This window comes from Chionomys nivalis, chromosome 2 (genome assembly GCF_950005125.1).
Source record: "Chionomys nivalis chromosome 2, mChiNiv1.1, whole genome shotgun sequence".
Lineage (NCBI taxonomy): Eukaryota > Metazoa > Chordata > Mammalia > Rodentia > Cricetidae > Chionomys > Chionomys nivalis.
Window position 1 is genome coordinate 84,027,509 of NC_080087.1, and position 19,655 is coordinate 84,047,163.

The window sequence follows — 19,655 nt, forward strand, 5'->3', positions numbered from 1 at the left end:
GACCAAAATGTCTTCCGCAAACTGTTTCTCCTGAGCCTCCAGCAGGCCTCTCCCTGGGCTCCTGCTAGCACACCAGCCGAGGTTCCCCATGTGACAGCTACTGAGGTGAGGCATGCCACTGCCTGGCTCTGCCTACTGTGCTCTCCCTGAGTTGTGACTCAAGGCTTGGAGACAAGGTCATCTCCAGTGAAGGTGCTGGACTGCCTGACGTGGACATGCACACACACAGCAGAAGTTAGGTGGAAAAGAGAGAAGATGGCTCAAGCCACAGAAAGGGAGAGAGGAACAGAGAGAAACAAGAAAGAGTGCCCCATCTCAGTTCCTGGTTCCTGCCCCCAGGGAACCTAACATCTTCTTCCAGGAGGAAGGCTTCACTGCTCCTAGAAACCGGATTACAATGGAACAACTCACATCGCTGAAGATGTTTTTCTGCCACTGAGCGTCAGAGCTGCTACCCATATTCCAGAAGCGGATGGTGTTGTCTGAGGAACAAGTCAGAAAAGACCCGGACGGCAGACAAGCTCTCTGATCTTCAAACTCAGGATACACCTACAGTCCCAGAGAACAAGGCAACACTGAACGACGGATGATGATGGTGATGATGATGGTGATGATGTACTGCTGCATGTGGGCAAAAAAACTAAGATAAAGCTTGAAATGCTGGTGGACTATGCCTGTAATCCCAGCAGTTGGGAGTTGAGGAAGGAGGATTAGAAATTCATTTCAGACTTAGCTATATACTGAGTTCAAAACTAGCCTGGGCTAGATGAGACTTTGTCTCAAAAGAAAGAAAGAAAAACTGGTCAGGCATAATGGCACACACCTCTAATCCCAGCATTAGAGGGAGGTAGAGGCAGGCAAATCTGAGTTTAGGGCCAGCCTGGTCTACAGAGTGAAGTGCAGAACAGCCAGGGCTACACAGAGAAACCCTGTTTTAGGGGGAAAATACCAAGAAAAAAAAAGAGAAAAAACATTTTGAGGACTACTTAACAAGACCTTGCCTCAAAAGAACAAGCCAGGAGCAATGGTGAAAGGCAGCACCTGGGAGGCAGAAGCAGCTGTCTCTCCCTGAGATCAAGACCAGCTAATGCTACACAGTTGACCCTGTCCAAAAGATGTGTGTGTTTCCCAGACAGAAACAAAAAGTAGAAAAAAAAAATGTGACCATTTTCAGAATTGAATAATTGCTGCCCTCCAACTCTGGTATATATGATGTGGAAAGAACATAACTAATAGGACATTCTCATTCTATAACTTCCTGTGCCTCTGACAACTAGGAGCCACCTTGGTGCCCTGAATGAGTTAGCAATTAGCAGGATGGGGATACATCAGTGGTAGGGTACTTGAGTAGTATGGATAAAGCTTTGGGTTCAGTCCTCAGTAGCAAAAATGAAAGCAAAATCTAAACAACAACAGAAATACCCATGCCAATTCCCACTGGAAAAATGAACAAGGGTTTCAAAAAAATGGCTGGGTCCAGGTCTGGACAATAAATGTACAAGATGAAGCTGAAGCATCTTGGCAATAACCAGCAAGGTGCTACCAAAGACTACCAGGGTTGTTTCCAACCCCAGAAGCCAACTTAAAGAAACTCCTATTGGCCCGGAATGAACAAGTTGAACTGCAACAATGTTAATGGTGGTGGAAAAAGCATATCTGATATATTAAAACATATGAGTTTATGTAAGGCTATGAACCAAAGCTACCAGGTATGTTCAGCAGGCAGAGAACCAATTGGTTGTCTAGGAAAAGGGCAAGCAGAGGGAAAGATCAAGCATCATTTAGCCATCACTGGATGAAGTGTACCCAGTGCCCAAATGGTACAGAAAGAGAAGGGACTCATTAATGTGAGGGCCAACTAATAAGGAGAACTGACCAGCATAATAATACCCCACAGTGAACCCCTCAAACACAAATGGATTTGGGGGCTGGAGAGATGGCTCAGAGGCTAAGAGCACTGGCTGCTCTTCCAGAGGACCTGAGTTCAATTCCCAGCAACCACATGGTGGCTCACAACTGTCTATGAGAGCTGGTGTTCTCTTCTGGCCTGCAGGTATACATGTAGGCAGAACACTGCATAAATAATAAATCTTAAAAAAAACATGCGTCAGGCGATGTTGACGCACGCCTTTAATCCCAGCACTCAGGAGGCAGAGGCAGGCGGATCTTGGTGAGTTTGAGGCCAGCTTGGTCTACAGAGTGAGTTCTAGGACAGGTTTCAAAGCTACACAGAGGAACAAACAAACAAAAACCCTTTTTTTATTTCATGCTTATGGGTGCTCTCTCTGCATGTATGTATGCCATGTGCATGCAATACCCACAGAGGTCGGGAGAAGGCGATGATCTGGAGTTACAGGCCGTTATGAGCCCCCACCTCACACCCAGGTTCTCTTCAAGAGCAGCAAGTGCTCTTAACCACTGAGTCATCTGTTCAGTCTCTGAACAGAGCTTTTGAACATTTTTTCCTTCCTTTTGTTCTCTTTATCACAGGGTCTCACTTTCCTACGACCTTGGCTGGTCTGGAACTTGTTATGTATATCAGGCTGGCCTTGAAATCACAAGAGATCTGGTAGCCTCAGCCTTCAGAACACTGGGATTAAAAGTATGCTTCGAAGCTGGAGAGATGGCTCAAAGGTTAAAAGCACTGGCTCCTCTTTCAGAGGATCAGGGTTCAATTACCAGACCCACATGGCAGCTCACAACTGTCTGTAACTCCAGTCCCAGGGAATCTGACACCTTCACACCAACGCACATGAAATAAAGTTAAATAAATTATATATATATAAAGAAAAGTATGCTTGGGTCATCAATCCTGTCCAAATTTTTCTTTTCTTTCTTTGTGACAGGTTCTCATGTACCCCAGGTTGGCCGTGAATATTCTGTGCAGCCAAGGATGACCTTGAACTCCTAATCTGCCTGCCTCTACATCTCAAGTGCTGGGATTACTGGTGTGTACCAAACCCAGCTCAATTTGTGTCTTTTCACCCAATGGTCAAATGAGTTCTCTAGGCTCTATGGGAGATACACGAGCTGAGCCCCAGTGGAGACACAGCTGGACAAAGAGAAGGAGGGAAAGATGGTCTTACCTCCACATTCCAGACGAAGGAACTATGGAAGAGTTCTGACCACATTTTGCTGACTTCATTGATGTCCTTCACATCCCAAATATAGATGCTGTGGTCCTTATAGACACATGAGAGCCACTCGTGGACGGGGTCAAAGGTCAGTGCCACAGTATCTGGGTAGACTGCTTCTGCTTTTCTGTGGAAGAGGAAGCTACCAAAGCCATATGGGTCAGTCACCATCAATGCCAGCGAGCCATTCCTGTGTCTCTGGGTCTGGCCATGACAGCACATTCTTTGTCATGATAGTGACTGCATTTATTACTTATTGCTAGATCAGAAAAGAAAATAAGGCTGTGAGAAGTTACAGAAGCATGTAGCTCCATGAAGATCACGAAACAGTGGTGGTGCCCGCTGTAGTTTAGCTAAAACTGGCTTGCCCTGTAGGTGGTCCAAGGACCACACACATCAGTGGTGAGATGATCAACAGATCTTTCATCTGGAATTTACATACCAATAAGCACACGAAAATAAATCCAAAGTCAAGTATAGTGGCGAACACCTTTAATCTTAGCACTGGGAGGTGGAAGATTTTGGATCTCTGAGTTTGAGGCTAACCTGGTCTACAGTGCAAGTTCAAGAACAGCCAGGGCTACGTAGAGAAGCCCTGGGGTGGGTACAGAGAAAATAAATTCAAGGCAAAATTGGCTACTACTATATAGCCAGGAAGTAGAAGCCATCACTGGTGTCCCATGTCTCTATAGACACAGGTTTACAAAATGAAATCTAAGAAGGGAAGAGTCCTGTGAAAGCAATCCGAGGTGCTCTTTTTTTAAATTCTGGGGGAGGTGGGGTTGTTGTTGTTATTTTATGTGCAGGGATGCTTTGGCTTAATGCATGTCTGTATCATGTTTGTGCTTGGTATCCATAGAGGTCAGAGGAGGTACCAGACTCTCTGCAAGTTAGACTATTATGAGTCTCCATGTGGGTGCTGGGAGTAGAACCAGGTCTTCTGGAAGAGCAGCCAGTGCTCTTAATCACTGGGTCATCTTACCAGTTCCTTGCTGTTGTTTTGTTTCTGTTTTTTAAAAATTTTTATTTATTTATTTATTATGTATACAGAATTCTGTCTGCATGCCAGAAGAGGGAACCTGATCAAATTACAGATGGTTGTGATCCACCATGTGGTTGCTGGGAATTGAACTCAGGACCTCTGGAAGAGCAGCCAGTGCTCTTAATCTCTGAACCATCTCTCCAGCCCCTTGTTTCTGCTTTGAGATAGGATCTTACTATATAGCTGGTCTGGAACTTGCTGTGTAGACCAGGATGGCCTTGAACTTACAAAGATCTGCTACAGGTGTGTGCCGCAATGACCGGTTGAGTTACTGACCAATTATCACGTCTATTCCCATTCCATTCAACCCAAGATTCTGTCCATTTCTGTACAGAGAGAAAATAAACATATACCTCAGGCCTCTTCTCTTCTGTCTGGCTTCACTAATAACTGATCCAAAACTGCTATGCAAGGGGCAGTGCCTAGGCCTTGAGTTTACTATGAAGACTGTAGCTCACTAAGTACTTGCTGTGGGCTATTCAATTCTTCACCACTACCAGGAAAAGCAATTTTGTTTTTCAGGTGAGGAAGCAAACTCAGAGGGGCACACTGACTACCTGAGACCACACGGCACACTACAGTAGGTAGAGGAGCTAGGCAGTCTGGCTAGTGCAATACGCCATGATCTGTAGCTTGTTCAACTTTCTCTTTCCTTTACACACCCAGTCACCCCATCCAGCTTCCTCTTGGAGAGTTGCTGGTCCAGGATTTAACAATCTACAAAGAGGGAGCCCACCATGGTTAGACACCCATGCCACGTTCCACAAGAGACTTACAACAAAGGGAACAGGCACAGCTTGGCCCTTCCCTCCACTCTGGATAAGGCAAATGATTCTGCATTCAAGAGCTTATCATGCAACCCCCTATGGCCAGCCCACAAACCTCAGAAGAGACACGGGCGAGGCCAGCTGGTCTCCATCAGCATTCCAGCCACCCAGTCTCACAACCCTTTGCTAGTCCTGCAGCATCCAGTGTGCTGTCCTTTTATGGCATTTAACTTGCTATCCACACAGCCGGCCTCTCCTACGGGACACTCAGTAGTCACAGCCACCCAGCAAGCTTCTGAGTCACTGCTCTCTTTCAGCACGAGACATGTCTCATCTGCACCTTCATGGAGCTCCCTCCCTGGACTGAGGTTTCTTGGCACAGAAGTTTGGTCGGCAGAGATTCTTTTTTGTTTGTTTTTCTTTTTCTCTCTTTTTTTTGTTTGAGACAGGCTTTCTCTGTGTAGTCTTGGCTGTCCTGGAACTAACTCTGTAGACCAGGCCGGCCTCAATTCAGAGATCCACCTGCCTCTGCCTCCCGAGTGCTGGGATTGAAGGTGTGTGGCACAATACCTGGATGCCAGCAGAGATTTTCTGGCTCGGATTCCTGCTTTCTGCCTTGGGCTGCCACTGAGTAGCTGGTTAGTAAATGTTACAACACAGGGGAGCACACTCTGCTGTCCTCACTCCTGCTCTGAGCATGTCTTCCCCGATGCTGGAGTGTCCCTTACCCTGAAGCTTATTTATCTCTGGAGCAGGACTTTCATGCTTCTTTCGCTGCATTAATGCTCAGTGCTAAGAGCAATCGTTAGTATTTACAGTATGGACACTCAAGTAGATGGACGCCAGTGAACAGACTCTGAACACCCTCCCTCTCCCAGGGCAGGGCAGGGCAGGGCAGGGAGGTACCTGGAGTCCAGGCCCTGTGCCACATCGACTCCCAGGTAGTGTGGCTTGGGCAGGTTGGCGAGGTACTGCAGGCTGTGGGCCTGGAAGATGCGGACTATCCCATCTGTGCATCCACAGAAGATCAGCTCCTCACTGACACACAGGCAGGAAGACAAGGATACCTGCGGGGACATACCCAAGTGGACTTGGTGTTTTATATTATTTTGAAATCAGAATATAGGATAGTCACGACTGAAGATGTGCCAACATGCAGGCACATGACTTGGGGCAGAGTTGTCACCGCTGTTCACAGGGGACTTAACAGTGGGTAAAAAAATCGGTGGGGATGGAAAGATGACTCAGCAGTGAAGAACACTTGTTCTTGCAGAGGACCAAAGTTCAACACACACCCACACAGTGCCCTCACAACTATCTATAACTCCAGTTTCAGGGGATCCAATGACCTCATCTGACCTCCATAGGCAGCAAGCCACAGTGGTGCACAGACAGACATGCAGGCAGAGCACTCATACACATAAAAATAAATAAATCCGAAAAGAGCACATTTACAGCAGTGACTTTGACAAAAGGGATCATAAGCGCCAGATTCTCGACAGATTTCAGTTTTCTATGGGACTTAATTTGTGAGTCATTTAGTGCTCTATCAAAAGCTCTCTCTCAGCCGGGCAGTGGTGCTTTTAATCCCAGCACTTGGGAGGCAGAGGCAAGTGGATTTGTGAGTACAAGGCCAGCATGGTCTACAAAGCAGTTCTAGGACAGGCTAAAAAGCTAAAAAGAAACCGTCTCAAACAAACAAACAAAAACAAAAACAAAAAATCCTCTCTCTCTGTATTGTTTTGGTTTTTGTTTGTTTTTTGAGAAAGGATCTCACTATAGGGCCTGAACTATACTGGAATTTTTGGCAATCTTCTGGCTTCAGTTTTCCAAGTGCTAGGACCAAGTGCACCACACTTTACCAAACAAAAGGGGTTTCCTTACACCATTAGTGATGGTGTGTAATTGTAATCCAGCACTAGAGAAACTGAAGTTAAGAGATTACAAGTTTGAGGCCGGCCTGGGCTCTATGATGAGTTCTTGTCTAAATTAAAACAAACAAACTAGCTTTTATCTTGCTTTAAAGTTGCGTAAGTTCTAAAAAGATTAAAAGGAAAATTGAAAAACAAAGGGCTGAAAGTGAAGGCTCATCAGTTCCAAGTGTTTATTGCTCTGGAAGAGGGCTCCGAGCTTCCCGAGCTCGGGTCAGGCAGCTCACACCCCCTGAACTCCAGGGCCAGTGCATCCTACACCATCTCCTGACCTCCACGAGCACCTGCACTCATGTGTAAACACAGACACACGCAGACATGCCACACTCACATTCAACATTATAACACTGTCACAAAAAAAAAAATGCATATTTTATTTTCAATGATGTTTAGGAGTTAGAGAGACGGTTCGGTGGTTGAGCGCCTACTGCTCCTTTAGGGACCTTTGGAACACGATTCAAGATTGGAGTTGTGTGAGGAGATTTCTGAGCACTTGTGAGGACACTCCAAGAAACCAAGACAAGAGTCTTGTCATTTTTTTTTTCTTCAAAAACATGGATTTGAGCAGGGCTGTGGTGGCACACACCTTTAATCCCAGCACTCGGGAGGAGGCAGAGGCAGGTGGATCTCTGTGAGTTTGAGGTCAGTCTGCTCTACAGAGTGAGTTCCAGGACAGCCAAGACTACAGAGAGAAACCCTGTCTCAAAAAATCAAAAACCAAAACCAACTAACCAAACAAAAACACGGAATTGTTCTTGGACTATGCTTTTGTGCTCCTCCCAGGTGTAGCGGACAGGAGTGAGCTTACTTCAGATCATTCATTACACCTGGCTATTGTTATTAGTTTCTATGGCTCTGGAAAAACATGCTTCTGCCACTTGAGGCTTGCCCTTGTGCTCAGGTGACCTTGCTGAGGCCTCCGAGTACACACTGCCTGACGCTCTGGATAAAGTTGGCTATTGCATGAGATGCTAGTCTGCCTCATTCATCGGCTCCATTCTTCCAGGTCCCACTGCCTCTAGAGTGGTGACAGAGGTCCAGAGTCTGGGTTCCAGCACCACACTGGCTACTTCACAGCTGTCTGTAACTTGAGCTCCAGGGAATCTGACGTCCTTTTTTGGCTTCTGTGGGCACTGCACTCATTTACACAAACACACTACACACAAGTAAAATATAAAATAATCTTTTCCTTTTCCCTCTTTTTTTTTTTTTTTTTTTTTAAATGATGCTTAAGTTCCTAGAAAACCTAAAATTTGGAAGTCTTCCACATGCTATAAGCCCTGGGGCAGTCACAGAGGCCAGTCAGGGAAAGGAGCAAAAAGCATATCTCTCACCCATTGTCAATGGGTAATGAGCTTGGAGCAGGTTGACAGTGTGGACTCAAACTCAGGTTCTGGGAGAAAAAAAAACAACTCTAACTTTTATTACATTTTATTACATTTATTATGTAGCATACTGTGTTCGGCCTGCATATATGCCTGCAGGCCAGAAGAGGGCACCAGATCTCATTACAGATGGTTGTGAGCCACCATATGGTTGCTAGGAATTGAACTCAGAACTTTTCCAAGAGCAGCCAGTGCTCTTAACCTCTGAGCCATCTTTCCAGCCCCAGCTTTTCTTTCTTGACCAAAAAAAAGTAGCCTCAAGAAACTATAAGAAAAAAAATCTGCATATTATCTCAAGTGACTTCCTTGTCAACTTTGTGGAAGATGGTATGGTTTCTCTGTGTCGTCCTGGCTGTCCTGGAATTTACTTCGTAGACCAAGCTGGCCTTGAACTCAGAGATCCATTTGCCTCTGCCTCCCAAATGCTGGGATTAAAGGCTTGCGCCATTACCGCCTGGCTCCATCTAAAATCTTTACTGATTTATTTGTGCAGGGAGAAGGAACGTTCTGGTGCCACAGTCACACGTGACAGTGGCAGGACAATCTGTGGCGTCAGTTCTTTCCTCAGCGAGGACCTCAGGTCCAGGCACTTCTCCTTGCTCAGCTGTCTCACTGGCCTAGCATTTGCTTTAATGGATGAGGAGATGAGGAAATTCAGAAAGGGAGACTCTCACATGGAGCCTGTGTGGCTTTTTTTTGGGGGGGGAGTGTTCGGTTTTTTGAGACCGAGTTTCACTATGTAGCCCTGGCTGTCCTGAACCAACAGAGATCAACCTGCCTCTGCCTCCTGAGTGCTGGGATTAAAGGTGTGCTTCACCACCACCCGACTGGCTCACGCAGAACCTGGGCAGTCAGACACTAACGATAGCAGGCACGGGGTGTGCACCTGCAACTGCAGCACTCAGGAGGCTAAGCAGGGGATCATGGGCCTGAGGACAGACTCAACCTCACAATGAAGGGGAGACCCTGTCTGTGACAAAACACAAACGCCTCAGCCCCTCCCAAAGCACTAGCAGGTCGGTGCACAGTAGAGCACCCCTGGATGTACTAAGGAATGAGCAGTTCCCAGCTGACTGCTGGCGGAGGGAGCAGGGTACCTTCAGGTTGATCCACTTCTCCAGCATCCTCTTCTCATTGAACTGGCAGAGGAGGCCAGAGTAGGACACACAGAAGGTATTGCCTGCCATCCGGCCTCGGCCGCAGGCCACACCACAGAAGATGTTGTTGTGCAGCTCGCCCAGGATGCCTGAGCGCCCCACCAGGGGCACTGTGCCAGTCACCTGGAAGCACAGAAGCACACGTTAGTGACTACCCCCTTGCCTAGTGCTCAGCCGTGCTCACTGGGCCCCTTCCTGACACAGTTAAACAGGAGGACTTTTAAGAAGTCCTCCATGTGGAGAAGGGAAAAATGCAGAGCCCGCAGTGGGGCAGACAGGCCAAGAGGCAGTGGTCCCCTAGTGAGCTCTGGCCTGGGGCAGAGTCCAGCAGCGCTTACTAGTGAGCACCTGGCCGCCTGAGAACCTAATGACCTGCGTGACGAGCCCTCCAAGTCCTGGGTGGTCACAGGAGCCTACGCTGCTGCTGCAAGTGACTCTCCAAGACCTGGCTGGAGTGGGGACACAAGCTCACCTTTGCCTCAGTGGAGACTTCCAAGAACCAAAACCTCACGTGCCGATTCCCAACGGTGACAAAATAGCTGCTGTCCTCGGAGAAGGACAGGGCGATGACTCTACATGACACCTTGTTGGAAGCCACCACAATGTCTTTCTGAAAGAGTGGGAGCAGGCTTAGGACACTGGAGACTCCCTGCTGGCCCATGTGCCCACAGGACCTCTGGGCTCTCACCTTCCAGTCCCAAACGTTGAGGACCATGTCATGCTGGTAGCCCATGGACACGATGTGCTTCATATTGGGTGAGAAAGCCACGCAGGCCACACCATACTTGTGGCCCAGCATCTCCGCCACCTGAGTTTTTTCCTCCACATCCCAGATGCGCACGGCTGGCCTGTGCCCGTTCTGGGGGTGGGGTGGCAGGGTAAGGTCGTTTTTACTGCTGAACGGTGTGCCAGACAGGGTTTGAGGGACTGTTTAGGCTGAAGTTGACATTGCCACGACTTGATCACCTCCCCTATCGGCCACAGGCCTTTTCTGAAATTAGTCAATTGGGGTCCGTCCTCAGGCCTGCTGGCAGCAGAAAGAATGGCTCCAAGGCCTGTGCCTGATGCTGAGGCCAGACTTACCTCTCCTGTCACTATGTATTTCCCATCTGGGGAGAAGGCCAGAGCACTCAGGGACTTCCTGAGGACAAGAAAAGAGCCGTCACTGGTCCCACCAAGGGCGACTGTGCTCTCAGCATTCTGCCCACTCTTGATCTCCAAGGCTGGGGTTAGGCTTGAAGGAACAAGTGCCAGTAGCTCCTACACAGCCAGTATAGCCTGTGTGCCCAGCGTGGCACTGGGAGAAACGGAACAGAAGCAAAGGGCTTTTCCTCCCTCAACACCAAAAACTGCAGACCCAGGATGGAGATTCCGCTTTCTTCCCCAGTGAGCTTCCCAAGACCCTCCCCGCTGTAACAGAGCCCTCAAACTCAGACAAGGAGCTGGTACAGCCTTGGTCTAACTAGAGAAGTGGTGCCCACGGGAGGACACCGGCACAAATGCAGATGTGCTTATTGAGTGCTCTAGGAACTGCAACACCAAATGCTTCCAGTACTGTGTGCACATGTGCATGCAGAGGCCAGAGGTCAGCTTTCAGCGCTGTGGCTCCTCAGGCGCTACCTACCTCATTTTCTTGTGACAGAATTTCCTGATGGTGCCTAGCTCACCAGTTAAGCTAGGCTAGCTGGCCAGTGAGCCCACAGGGATCCCCATTTCTACATCCCCAACACTGGGAATATAAGCACATGTCACCACACCTAACTTTGGGGAGGGGGTTGATACAGGGTTTTTCTGAGTAGCCCTAGCTGTTCTGGAACTTGCTCTGTAGCTGGTCTCAAACTCAAAACTCAAACTCAAACTCAAAACTCAAACTCAAAAGATTCGCTTGCCTCTGCCTCATGAGTGCCTCACCTAACTTTTTATGTGGATCCTGGGGACTGGATTGGGTCCTCACGCTTGCACAGCAAGCACTGTATAGACTGAACTGTCTCCAGCTCCTGTCTCTTTACTCTTAACTAGCCTGAACGTGGACTGAAGGGCAGACTAGCTGCCATGCCTTTTAGAAGCAAGGCCATGCCCGGACTCTACAGCTCTAGCTCCTCCTTTGTTTCAACCCTGGTTTTAGGTACTTTGTTTTCGTTTTCTTAGACAAGATCTCATGAAGTAGCCTCTTGCCTCAGCATCCTAAGTGCTGAGATTATAGGCTCACGTGCCACCCACCTGGCTTCTATGTGACTCTGCCACCTCCACAGATGATTTACCATTCTCCCTGGCCTATGTATGCCATCCAGTGGCATCTCTTGGCACTCAGTATGACATACAGCTCCTTCTCCAAGATGCAAAGTGGTGGTACAGTTTCTGCTTCAGCTTTCTCTTTCCTCTCTTGCTCCTATGCCCAGCACTCGGGCCCATGGCTATTCTGCCGGTCAGCTGTCTCTTCACCTTTGTAGCACTTCTTGCTAGTTTTCCAACATATGGGTATCATCGCTTCCTTTAGGTCTCAAACTCAGGGAGGCCGCCGAGATAGCTTTCCCCATTCTCTTCCCAACGCCCCACCTGTGACACTGATGGCAATCAGCTGGTAATCTGCAGGTGGGTTGATGTCTGCCTCCCGCACTGTCAGCTCTAGAGGGCAGATGCTTGTCCCTGCTCACAGCTAGGTTGCCAATACCTGGATAGTACCTAGCACAAAGCAGTCCCTGGGACCACTGCTGAGTAAATGAGTCACCGCCCACGAGTAACTCCGGGCTCTGTGGGAAGGGCTGAGGACAGCAGCCCGGCCCCCAGCCCCACCATATGCCCAGGCCCCACCTACCTGGTTGTGTTGAAGATATGCTGCTGCTTGTTCTCCTTGGGGTTCAAGATCACCACCACACAGCTGGGGAAAGAGGAAAGCACGTCTGAACTGGGGGGTTGGGAGAAGCACCGGGCCCAGGCATGACTCTCTCCCAAAGAAAAAGTCATTTGTCAACATGGCTCCCTCTGATTTTGTTTGTTTTTCTCATTATGTAGCCTAGGCTGGCTTTGAACTCCTCCTGCCTCAGGCTCCTGTGCCAAGGAGCTTTTGTTTTTGGTGGTACTGGGGATGGAACCCAGGGTCTTAAATACGCTAGGCAAGCCTTCTACTCCTGAGATACCTCTCCAGCTTTTTAAGCTCCCTCCCTCTAGGCAGAAGATTCTCTTTCTGGTTCCCCCTTTCTCCAGATATTAACACTGAGAAATATTGGGCACTTGTTATTAATATATGTATGTATATATGCATGTATATGTATAGGTTTTTTGAGATAGGGTTTCTCAGTTTTGGAACCTGTCCTGGAACTTGCTGTGTAGACCATGCTGGCCTCGAACTCATAGCAATCTTCCTGCCTCTGCCTCCCAAAAGCTGGGATTAAAGGTGTGAGCCACCACCACCCAGCTATTTCTTTTTTTTTTTTTTTTCGGTTTTTCGAGACAGGGTTTCTCTGTAGCTTTGGAGCCTGTCCTGGAACTCCCTTTGTAGACCAGGCTGGCCTTGAACTCACAGAGATCCGCCTGCCTCTGCCTCCCGAGGGCTGGGATTAAAGGCATGCGCCACCACCGCCCGGCTCACCCAGCTATTTCTATATATTCTTAAATAGAACCAAACACTTACTTTCTTTGTAGGGACTATTCCAGGAGGCCCTAGGCTTACACAGGCCTTATGGCTATAACAGCCTTAAACCCTCACGGCTGCCTGCTGAGGCCAAGGGCTCTATAGATCTGACATAGAGGAATGAAGCCCAGAGGGGGAAAGTCCTTTACACAAACCACCCAGGTCAGAAATGCAGTGGGGATGTGAATATACCCCAGCTGGATTTAACAGCTCAGCCTGTCCTGTCCTGGACTGTTTCCCAAGGTCTCATTAATAGATACTGTTTGTTACTAAGTCTACTCGGCCCTATCTTTCTGCAGGGTGGAGGAGAAGGCTCTTTCATTGTCTAAGCAGGGCCAAGCTAGACCAGAATCTCTGGACTAAACACAATCTCCTCCAGTTCTGTCAACTACCGGAATGGAGGGCTACTACCTAGGAGCAGAGGCTCTAAGAAGGGTCTATGTAGTCAAGCCGGACGTGAGTTTGGGTTTTAGCCACTTGAGTTTCCTATAATTGCTACCACCTCACATTTGCAGTCATGAGTAAAGGGTTTTCCGAGCACTGACTTGCCAGGTACTGCTCTAGACACAGATGGGGCTGTGGAGAGAACGGAATCCTTGCCACAGCCCGCAGAGGGAGCAGCCTTGTCTGTATCCTACAGACAGGAAGCCAAGGCCCAGAGAGATGTGCCAATGACTTCAACTCCAAATTTCTCAACAGCAACCAGCTGCTGAAGCCCACCCATGTGCTTACCCTGCCAGGTAGGCTACATGGCCTGTGCCAGGGTCACAGGTTAGCCCACTGCTGTTCTGAGCTGTGATGCCAAGCACCTTCTCAAGCGTCACCTGCAAAGAGAAGGGCTGTCAGAAATACATGTTCTGGCAGGCCCCACATGGCACAGCTGCCTCAGTCATGAGTCTCAGGGTACTCCCCACACTCCTGAGCGTCTGAAGCCATGCGGCTTACCAGCAACTAGCACTTGACTCTTGACACCATTCCCTTGCCTGCTGCAAGAGGAACAAGGGCTAGCAGGGAAGAAACGGGCCTGCAGGGGAGGAGGACCGCCCAGCGACAAAGTGACCTCTGACTGCGGGTCAAAGTATGTTGGTGGATAAATGACTTATTGCCTGACAACTGAGAGGAATAAGATCACAACCACCCTTGTTTACAGATAAGCCACAGATCCTGCAGCTTCAGAGGGGCATGGGTAGAGGGCAAACCAAGGTGCTCTGGTTCCAATGCCAGCACTTCAGGCCATACAGGGAAGACACAACACTAAGCAAAAAGCAGATAGTATTCCCTCATCAAATTCAGTCTAGCGTTTTCAACAGGTAGAGAAACAAGTCAGACTGAAACAGATTTTTTTTTGGAGCCAGTCCTGGAACTAATACTTATAGACCAGGCTGGCCTCGAACTCACAGAGATCCGACTGCCTCTGTCTCCTGAGTGCTGGGATTAATGGCATGTGCCACTACCGCCTGGCTAAAACAGATTTTTTTTACTAGGTTGAAGATAGAGCCCAATATCAGAATGTTTCCTTAGCATATATAAGGCCTTAGGTTTGAGGCCAAGCACTGAAAAAAAAAAAAAACCCTTTTATTTTTTGAGACGGGGTCTATTTGTGGAGCCCTGGCTGGCCAGGAAATCACTATGGGGACCAGGCTGGCCTGAAGCTCACAAAGATCCACTTGCCTTTGCCTCCCGAGTGCTAAGATGTAAAGGAACGTGCTATCATGCCTAGGAAAAAAGAATATCTTTTATCTCATACATGTGCCAGAATTTCATCAGGGTTGCTAAAATGATAAAAAAGAAACTACAGACTAACAGAATTGTGGCGCCTTCGTATCTTAGATACACCAGCTTCTAATGGCAAAGCCCAGCCACTCGCCTCTGAATTGACAAGCAAAGGTGTAAGGGCTGATGCTTCTGCATTCTCATCACAGTCAGGCACTGCTCTCACACCTCTGGGCGGAGCTCCTGAACACATGGCAACCAGAGCCCCAGGGCAGCTACCCGTGCAGCAGGAGCGACTGCCAGGACTCTGGCGTGGTCAGTCAAGCAACGGCACTCATGGGACTTACGTGTTCATTAGCTTTATGGGGCTTTAGTGTAACTGGACATTTTTAGAGAATGGCTTTTGCAAGCCAGATGATCTCTGATGTGCTGTCAAATGAGAAAAAATAGATGACATCACCCCAAACACAACAACAACAGTATTGACTAACACTGACAGAGTACCTGCAGTGTGCCTGCCCAGTGTTCTGAGGCTTAAGTTGCGAACCCTCAGAATTTCACAGGGACCCTATGAGGAGGCTGCGTAAGGAGGCGCACATCTGGGGTCCCGGTACTTAGAAAGCAGGAGGAGTATAAGTTTGAGGGCAGTCTGGGCTACATAATAAGATCCTGTATCAGCAACAAAACAGAACAAATTAAAGCATAAAAGCTAGTACAGTGTGAGAGATTCTACACCATTCTTCTTGTTTTACAGCTGGGGTAACTGAGGCATGGCAAAGTTCCTAACTTGATACAAGGAACAGAATATTTATGCTCAGTCGAGTCCAGAGATTGAGCAGACCACCTTACGTACCCCTTTCTGTACTTGCTTCTGTTATTCTCCTACATGCAGTTTAAGAACACGCAAGGCACTTTCGGGAGTGTGTAAGGGCCCCGAGGGAGAGTCAAAGTGGGTGTCTCTAGGCTGGGATTCCAGAACACCTCTCCAGACAAGAATATTCAGGCTGAGACTTGAAGAATGGGAAGAAGCCAGAGAAAGAGACTACAGCAAAACACCCAGCAAAGAATCAACCAGTGCAAAGTCCAGGAGGCAGAAAAGAACTAGCAACTTCAGAAAAACAAAGAGCAGGCTGGTATGGCTGAACCTCAGTGAAAGGGAGGACGGAGAAGGTACAGGCAGCCGGTGGTGGTGGCAGTGATGGTGCACACTTTTAACCCCAGCCCTCAGGAGGCAGAGGCGGGTGGATCTCTGAGTTCAAGGCCAGCCTGGTCAACAGTGAGTTCCAGGACAGCTGGGGCTACACAGAAAAATTCTGACTTGAAAAACAAAACAAAACAAAAAAACAGAAAAGAAGGTACAGCCACTATGGTGAGCAAGGGTCAGATGTGGTGGTGCATGCCTTTAATCCCAGCACTAGAGAGATAGAGGCAAGTGGATCTCTGCATTTGGGGCTGGCCTGGTCTATATAGTGAGTTCCAGGATAATCAGAGCTACACAATAGAAAGGCCTTGTGGGCAGGGACCACTTGCCTATAATCTGGCACCCTGAGGGGATTCTCTAAGAGATCGAAAGCCCACCAGAGAGGAAAAAGAGTCACCAGCAGCTGCCATGGATCCATCCTTTATCTGGACACTGTGTGTGCCAAGGAGACAGTCACCATTTCCTCTCCCTTCATTCCCATTGTGTGGCTGTCATCGCCATGTTATAAAAAGATTATGTGCCCAGCAATGACTAGAGAACCACTCTTAGTGTTGTTGGTGGGGTGGAAAGGAGGCTCGGCAGTGAAGAGTACACTGTTGCTCTCCCAAAGGACCCAGAGTCATCTGTAACTCCAGGTCCAGAGGATCCGATACCCTCTTCTGGCCTCCTGACACACCAGGCACCCACAAAATGCACATATATACATGTATGCAGAACACCCACAAAATAATAAATAAACCCTAAAACAACAACAATAACAAAAAAAAAAAAACCCCAAAACAAAAAACAAATCTATTGCTATGGGGCCAGAGAGGTGGCTCAGTGTCAGAACATGGCCCAAGAATGGAGTCATGTGAGCGGGAATTCTGTGTGTTTGCAACCTCAGTTTCTTCAAAAACACAGAACTGTTCTTGGATTATGCTTTTGTGCCCCTCCCAGGTGTAGCAGACAGGAGTGAGTTTACTTTGAATTACTCATTACAACTGGCTATTGTTATTTGTTTGTATGCCTCTACAAAAAAAAAAGTTTCTGCCACATGGGGCTTGCCCTTGTGACAGATAATTTACTCATGTGACTCCTCTTAACCCTCGGAGTGCAAACTGTCTATGCTTTGAATAAAGCAGGCTATTGCACGGTACTTTAGTCTGACTCATTTATTGGCTCCATGCTCCCGGGTCCCTTCGCCTCTAGAGCAGAAAACAGCTCAGCAGGGAAAGGTTCTTGGGACCAAAGTCAACAACTTGAGTTCAGATCCCCAAAACCCACTAGGAGAGTTTAATTTCAAAAGTTGACCCCACACACTTATACCTACACCATGGTACAAAATCCATCTCCCCCAATAAATAAATGTAATATAAAAAATGTTTTGTGCCAGGCGATGGTGGTGCATGCCTTTAATTCCAGCACTCAGGAGGCAGAGGCTAGCCTGGTCTACAAAGTAAGTTCCATGACAGCTAAGGCTGTTACACAGAGAAAAAGAGAAACCCTGTCTCGAAAAAACAAACAACAAAATGTTCTGCAGGGGCTGGAGACATGGCTCCAAGGGTAAGAGCACTGGCTGCTCTTCTCGAGGATCCAGGTTCAATTCTCAGCATCCACATGGCAGCTCATAATGATCTGTAACTCCAGTCCCAGGGGACCTGGCACCCTCGCCACAGACATCTACATGCAGGCAAAACACCAGTACACATAAAAAGAAATAAAAATCTTTGTTTAAAAAATGTCTTGCTTTAGAGACCAGCCTGGTCTACAAGAGCTAGTTCCAGGACAGGCTCCAAAGCCACAGAGAAACCCTGTCTTGAAAAACCAAAAAAAAAAAAAAAAAAAAAAAAAAAGTCTTGCTTATAGCATTCCTTCTACCTAAAATCATTTCTGGGTCTCAAAATCTGTGAAATTGTTCTGTAACTCTCCTCCCCGGGCAACACCACTAAGATTTTACAAATCATTCCTCCCATTCTCCATGATTGCGAGCCATAAATATGGAGCAGGAATCCCTTCTAGTGAAGGAAAGGAAGGTAGATCAGAAAGGTTAAGCAAGTAAGGGAAGCGAGCAGAGGTCTTAAAAACCCAGGGGACTGATGTCAACAAAACAGGAGCCAGAAGGCCAGGCCTTATCCTGGGGCGTCAGAGAAGAGGCAGGTCAAGAGTCAAGCCGCCCTCTTCCTCATACCCGGGGATGGCACTGTCTTGTTGCTGTTGTGGATAGCCAGAGCTATGTAATAGAGACATGGTGGCAAGGGACACCCAGCCCTATTCCACAAAAAAAAAAAAAAAAAAGAGAGAGAAAATCAGTAACAAGAAAACATTGGAATGGAATAGATAAGTATCTTAGATTACTCAATGAGAAAGTGAGACTAGGGAAGATTTGTAAACGCAAAATATTTTCCTAAGAGTTGGAACTAAAACACGCAATTTGCCAACGCTCTGGGTGGAGCCAGAAAGATGGGCGGCACCCAACTCCCAAGCCAGCAGAAAAGTGGGAGGAGCCTTTGCGAAGGGGGCGGGTCTTCCGGGCCAGGCGGGCCTGGCAGGCAGCCTGCGGCAACACGTAAAGAGTGCTGGGAGGGCCCAAGGGCCTCGGGCGGGACCAAAGTGGCACCGAGAAGCCCGGAGCTGGGTCATCGGAAGGAGCGGACTCTCACCCGGTTCTGCACAGTGTCCTCAGGAGCCGCCGCGAGTCGTGTCCGGCGCCGGAGGCAGAGCGGTGGGGCAGGAGGCGGAGAGGACTGGTTTCTCCGCGCCGGAACTCCCGCCATAACAGAGGGCAGCTTCTCTACCGTGTCACTCCGCGCGTAGCCTCCGGCCGCTAGGGCCGCCATCATCCTGGCAGAGACCAGCGTCCGTTACGCCCTCAACAGCCGCCTGTCGCCAGCACCCACTAGAAGAGCGAATGGCCGCGGGAAAGCCGGCGCCGCCGCCTATTGGACGCAGCCGGCAGCCCGTCTGGCCAATCTCGGGGCTGCTTGTCGGACTCGTTGGCCAATGGGAGCTAAGGGGCGGAGCTGAGGGTGGAGCCACGCCCGGTCTAGTGCACTGCTCGCATGAGCCTCCCTGCTCATCTCCAGCTGGCGTTTTCTTCGTTCACGGAGACCTGGGGCTGTCACTTCTGCGAGGCTAAGCCCTCGGCTTGTTTTTTGCCACAGTCCAGGGCGACTACTCAAGCCGCAGCAGTCTCCCGGATGTAGGTCTAGGGCGGGGCCAGGGAGCCGTGGACTTGGCGCAGGCTCAGGAACACCACCGCCCTACTCTTGCCTGTGCAAGTGGTGAGGGGCAGGCTTTGCGCGCGTGGTAGGGGCGTAGTCGTGGTAGGGCGAGCAACATCGTGTACGTCTGCGTCCTCAGTTTCCCCGTCACGTGTTGCGACATTTCCCCCACCCCACTGCCCCTGGGATGACGTGAGGCTGGCTGATTGCACGCCGGCGGGGTTCGGCCAAAGTGGTACCGCTGACTGGGCAGGACTCGACGGGGTTGGACAGCTATTCCTAAGTACCGCAGGGCTCCAAACTGCTCCAACTCGGCGCAGACAACCTGCCCGTGAGCTTCTACAAGTGAGCGCAAGCGCGGGGCGTGGCTCCGGGAGGGGTGAGGCTCATGGGTGGGGAAGCAGCTGGCTAGACCCTTGGTCCAGCTTGCCTGAGTCCTGGGAGACGCTATTAGGAAGATGCAGGTGTAGATAATGTAGTTCCTTCACTGC

At 48.9% G+C, this 19,655-nt stretch overlaps 1 protein-coding gene across 1 annotated transcript in view; it reads right to left on the reverse strand.

Moving 5' to 3' along the window:
- Wdr62 (WD repeat domain 62) overlaps window positions 1-18,874 on the reverse strand; it is a 38,349-nt gene extending 19,475 nt beyond the window's left edge. Inside the window, exons 1-10 of the mRNA XM_057757614.1 lie at window positions 18,604-18,874; window positions 13,780-13,871; window positions 12,232-12,294; window positions 10,500-10,557; window positions 10,105-10,275; window positions 9,889-10,026; window positions 9,357-9,539; window positions 5,850-6,010; window positions 3,087-3,276; window positions 412-549 (exon numbers count right to left, since the gene is read on the reverse strand). Of these exons, the coding sequence (XP_057613597.1) occupies window positions 412-549; window positions 3,087-3,276; window positions 5,850-6,010; window positions 9,357-9,539; window positions 9,889-10,026; window positions 10,105-10,275; window positions 10,500-10,557; window positions 12,232-12,294; window positions 13,780-13,871; window positions 18,604-18,783 (1,374 nt within the window). The 5' untranslated portion in view covers window positions 18,784-18,874. The remainder of the gene's footprint in view (window positions 1-411; window positions 550-3,086; window positions 3,277-5,849; window positions 6,011-9,356; window positions 9,540-9,888; window positions 10,027-10,104; window positions 10,276-10,499; window positions 10,558-12,231; window positions 12,295-13,779; window positions 13,872-18,603) is intronic.
- Window positions 18,875-19,655: the final 781 nt, after the last annotated feature.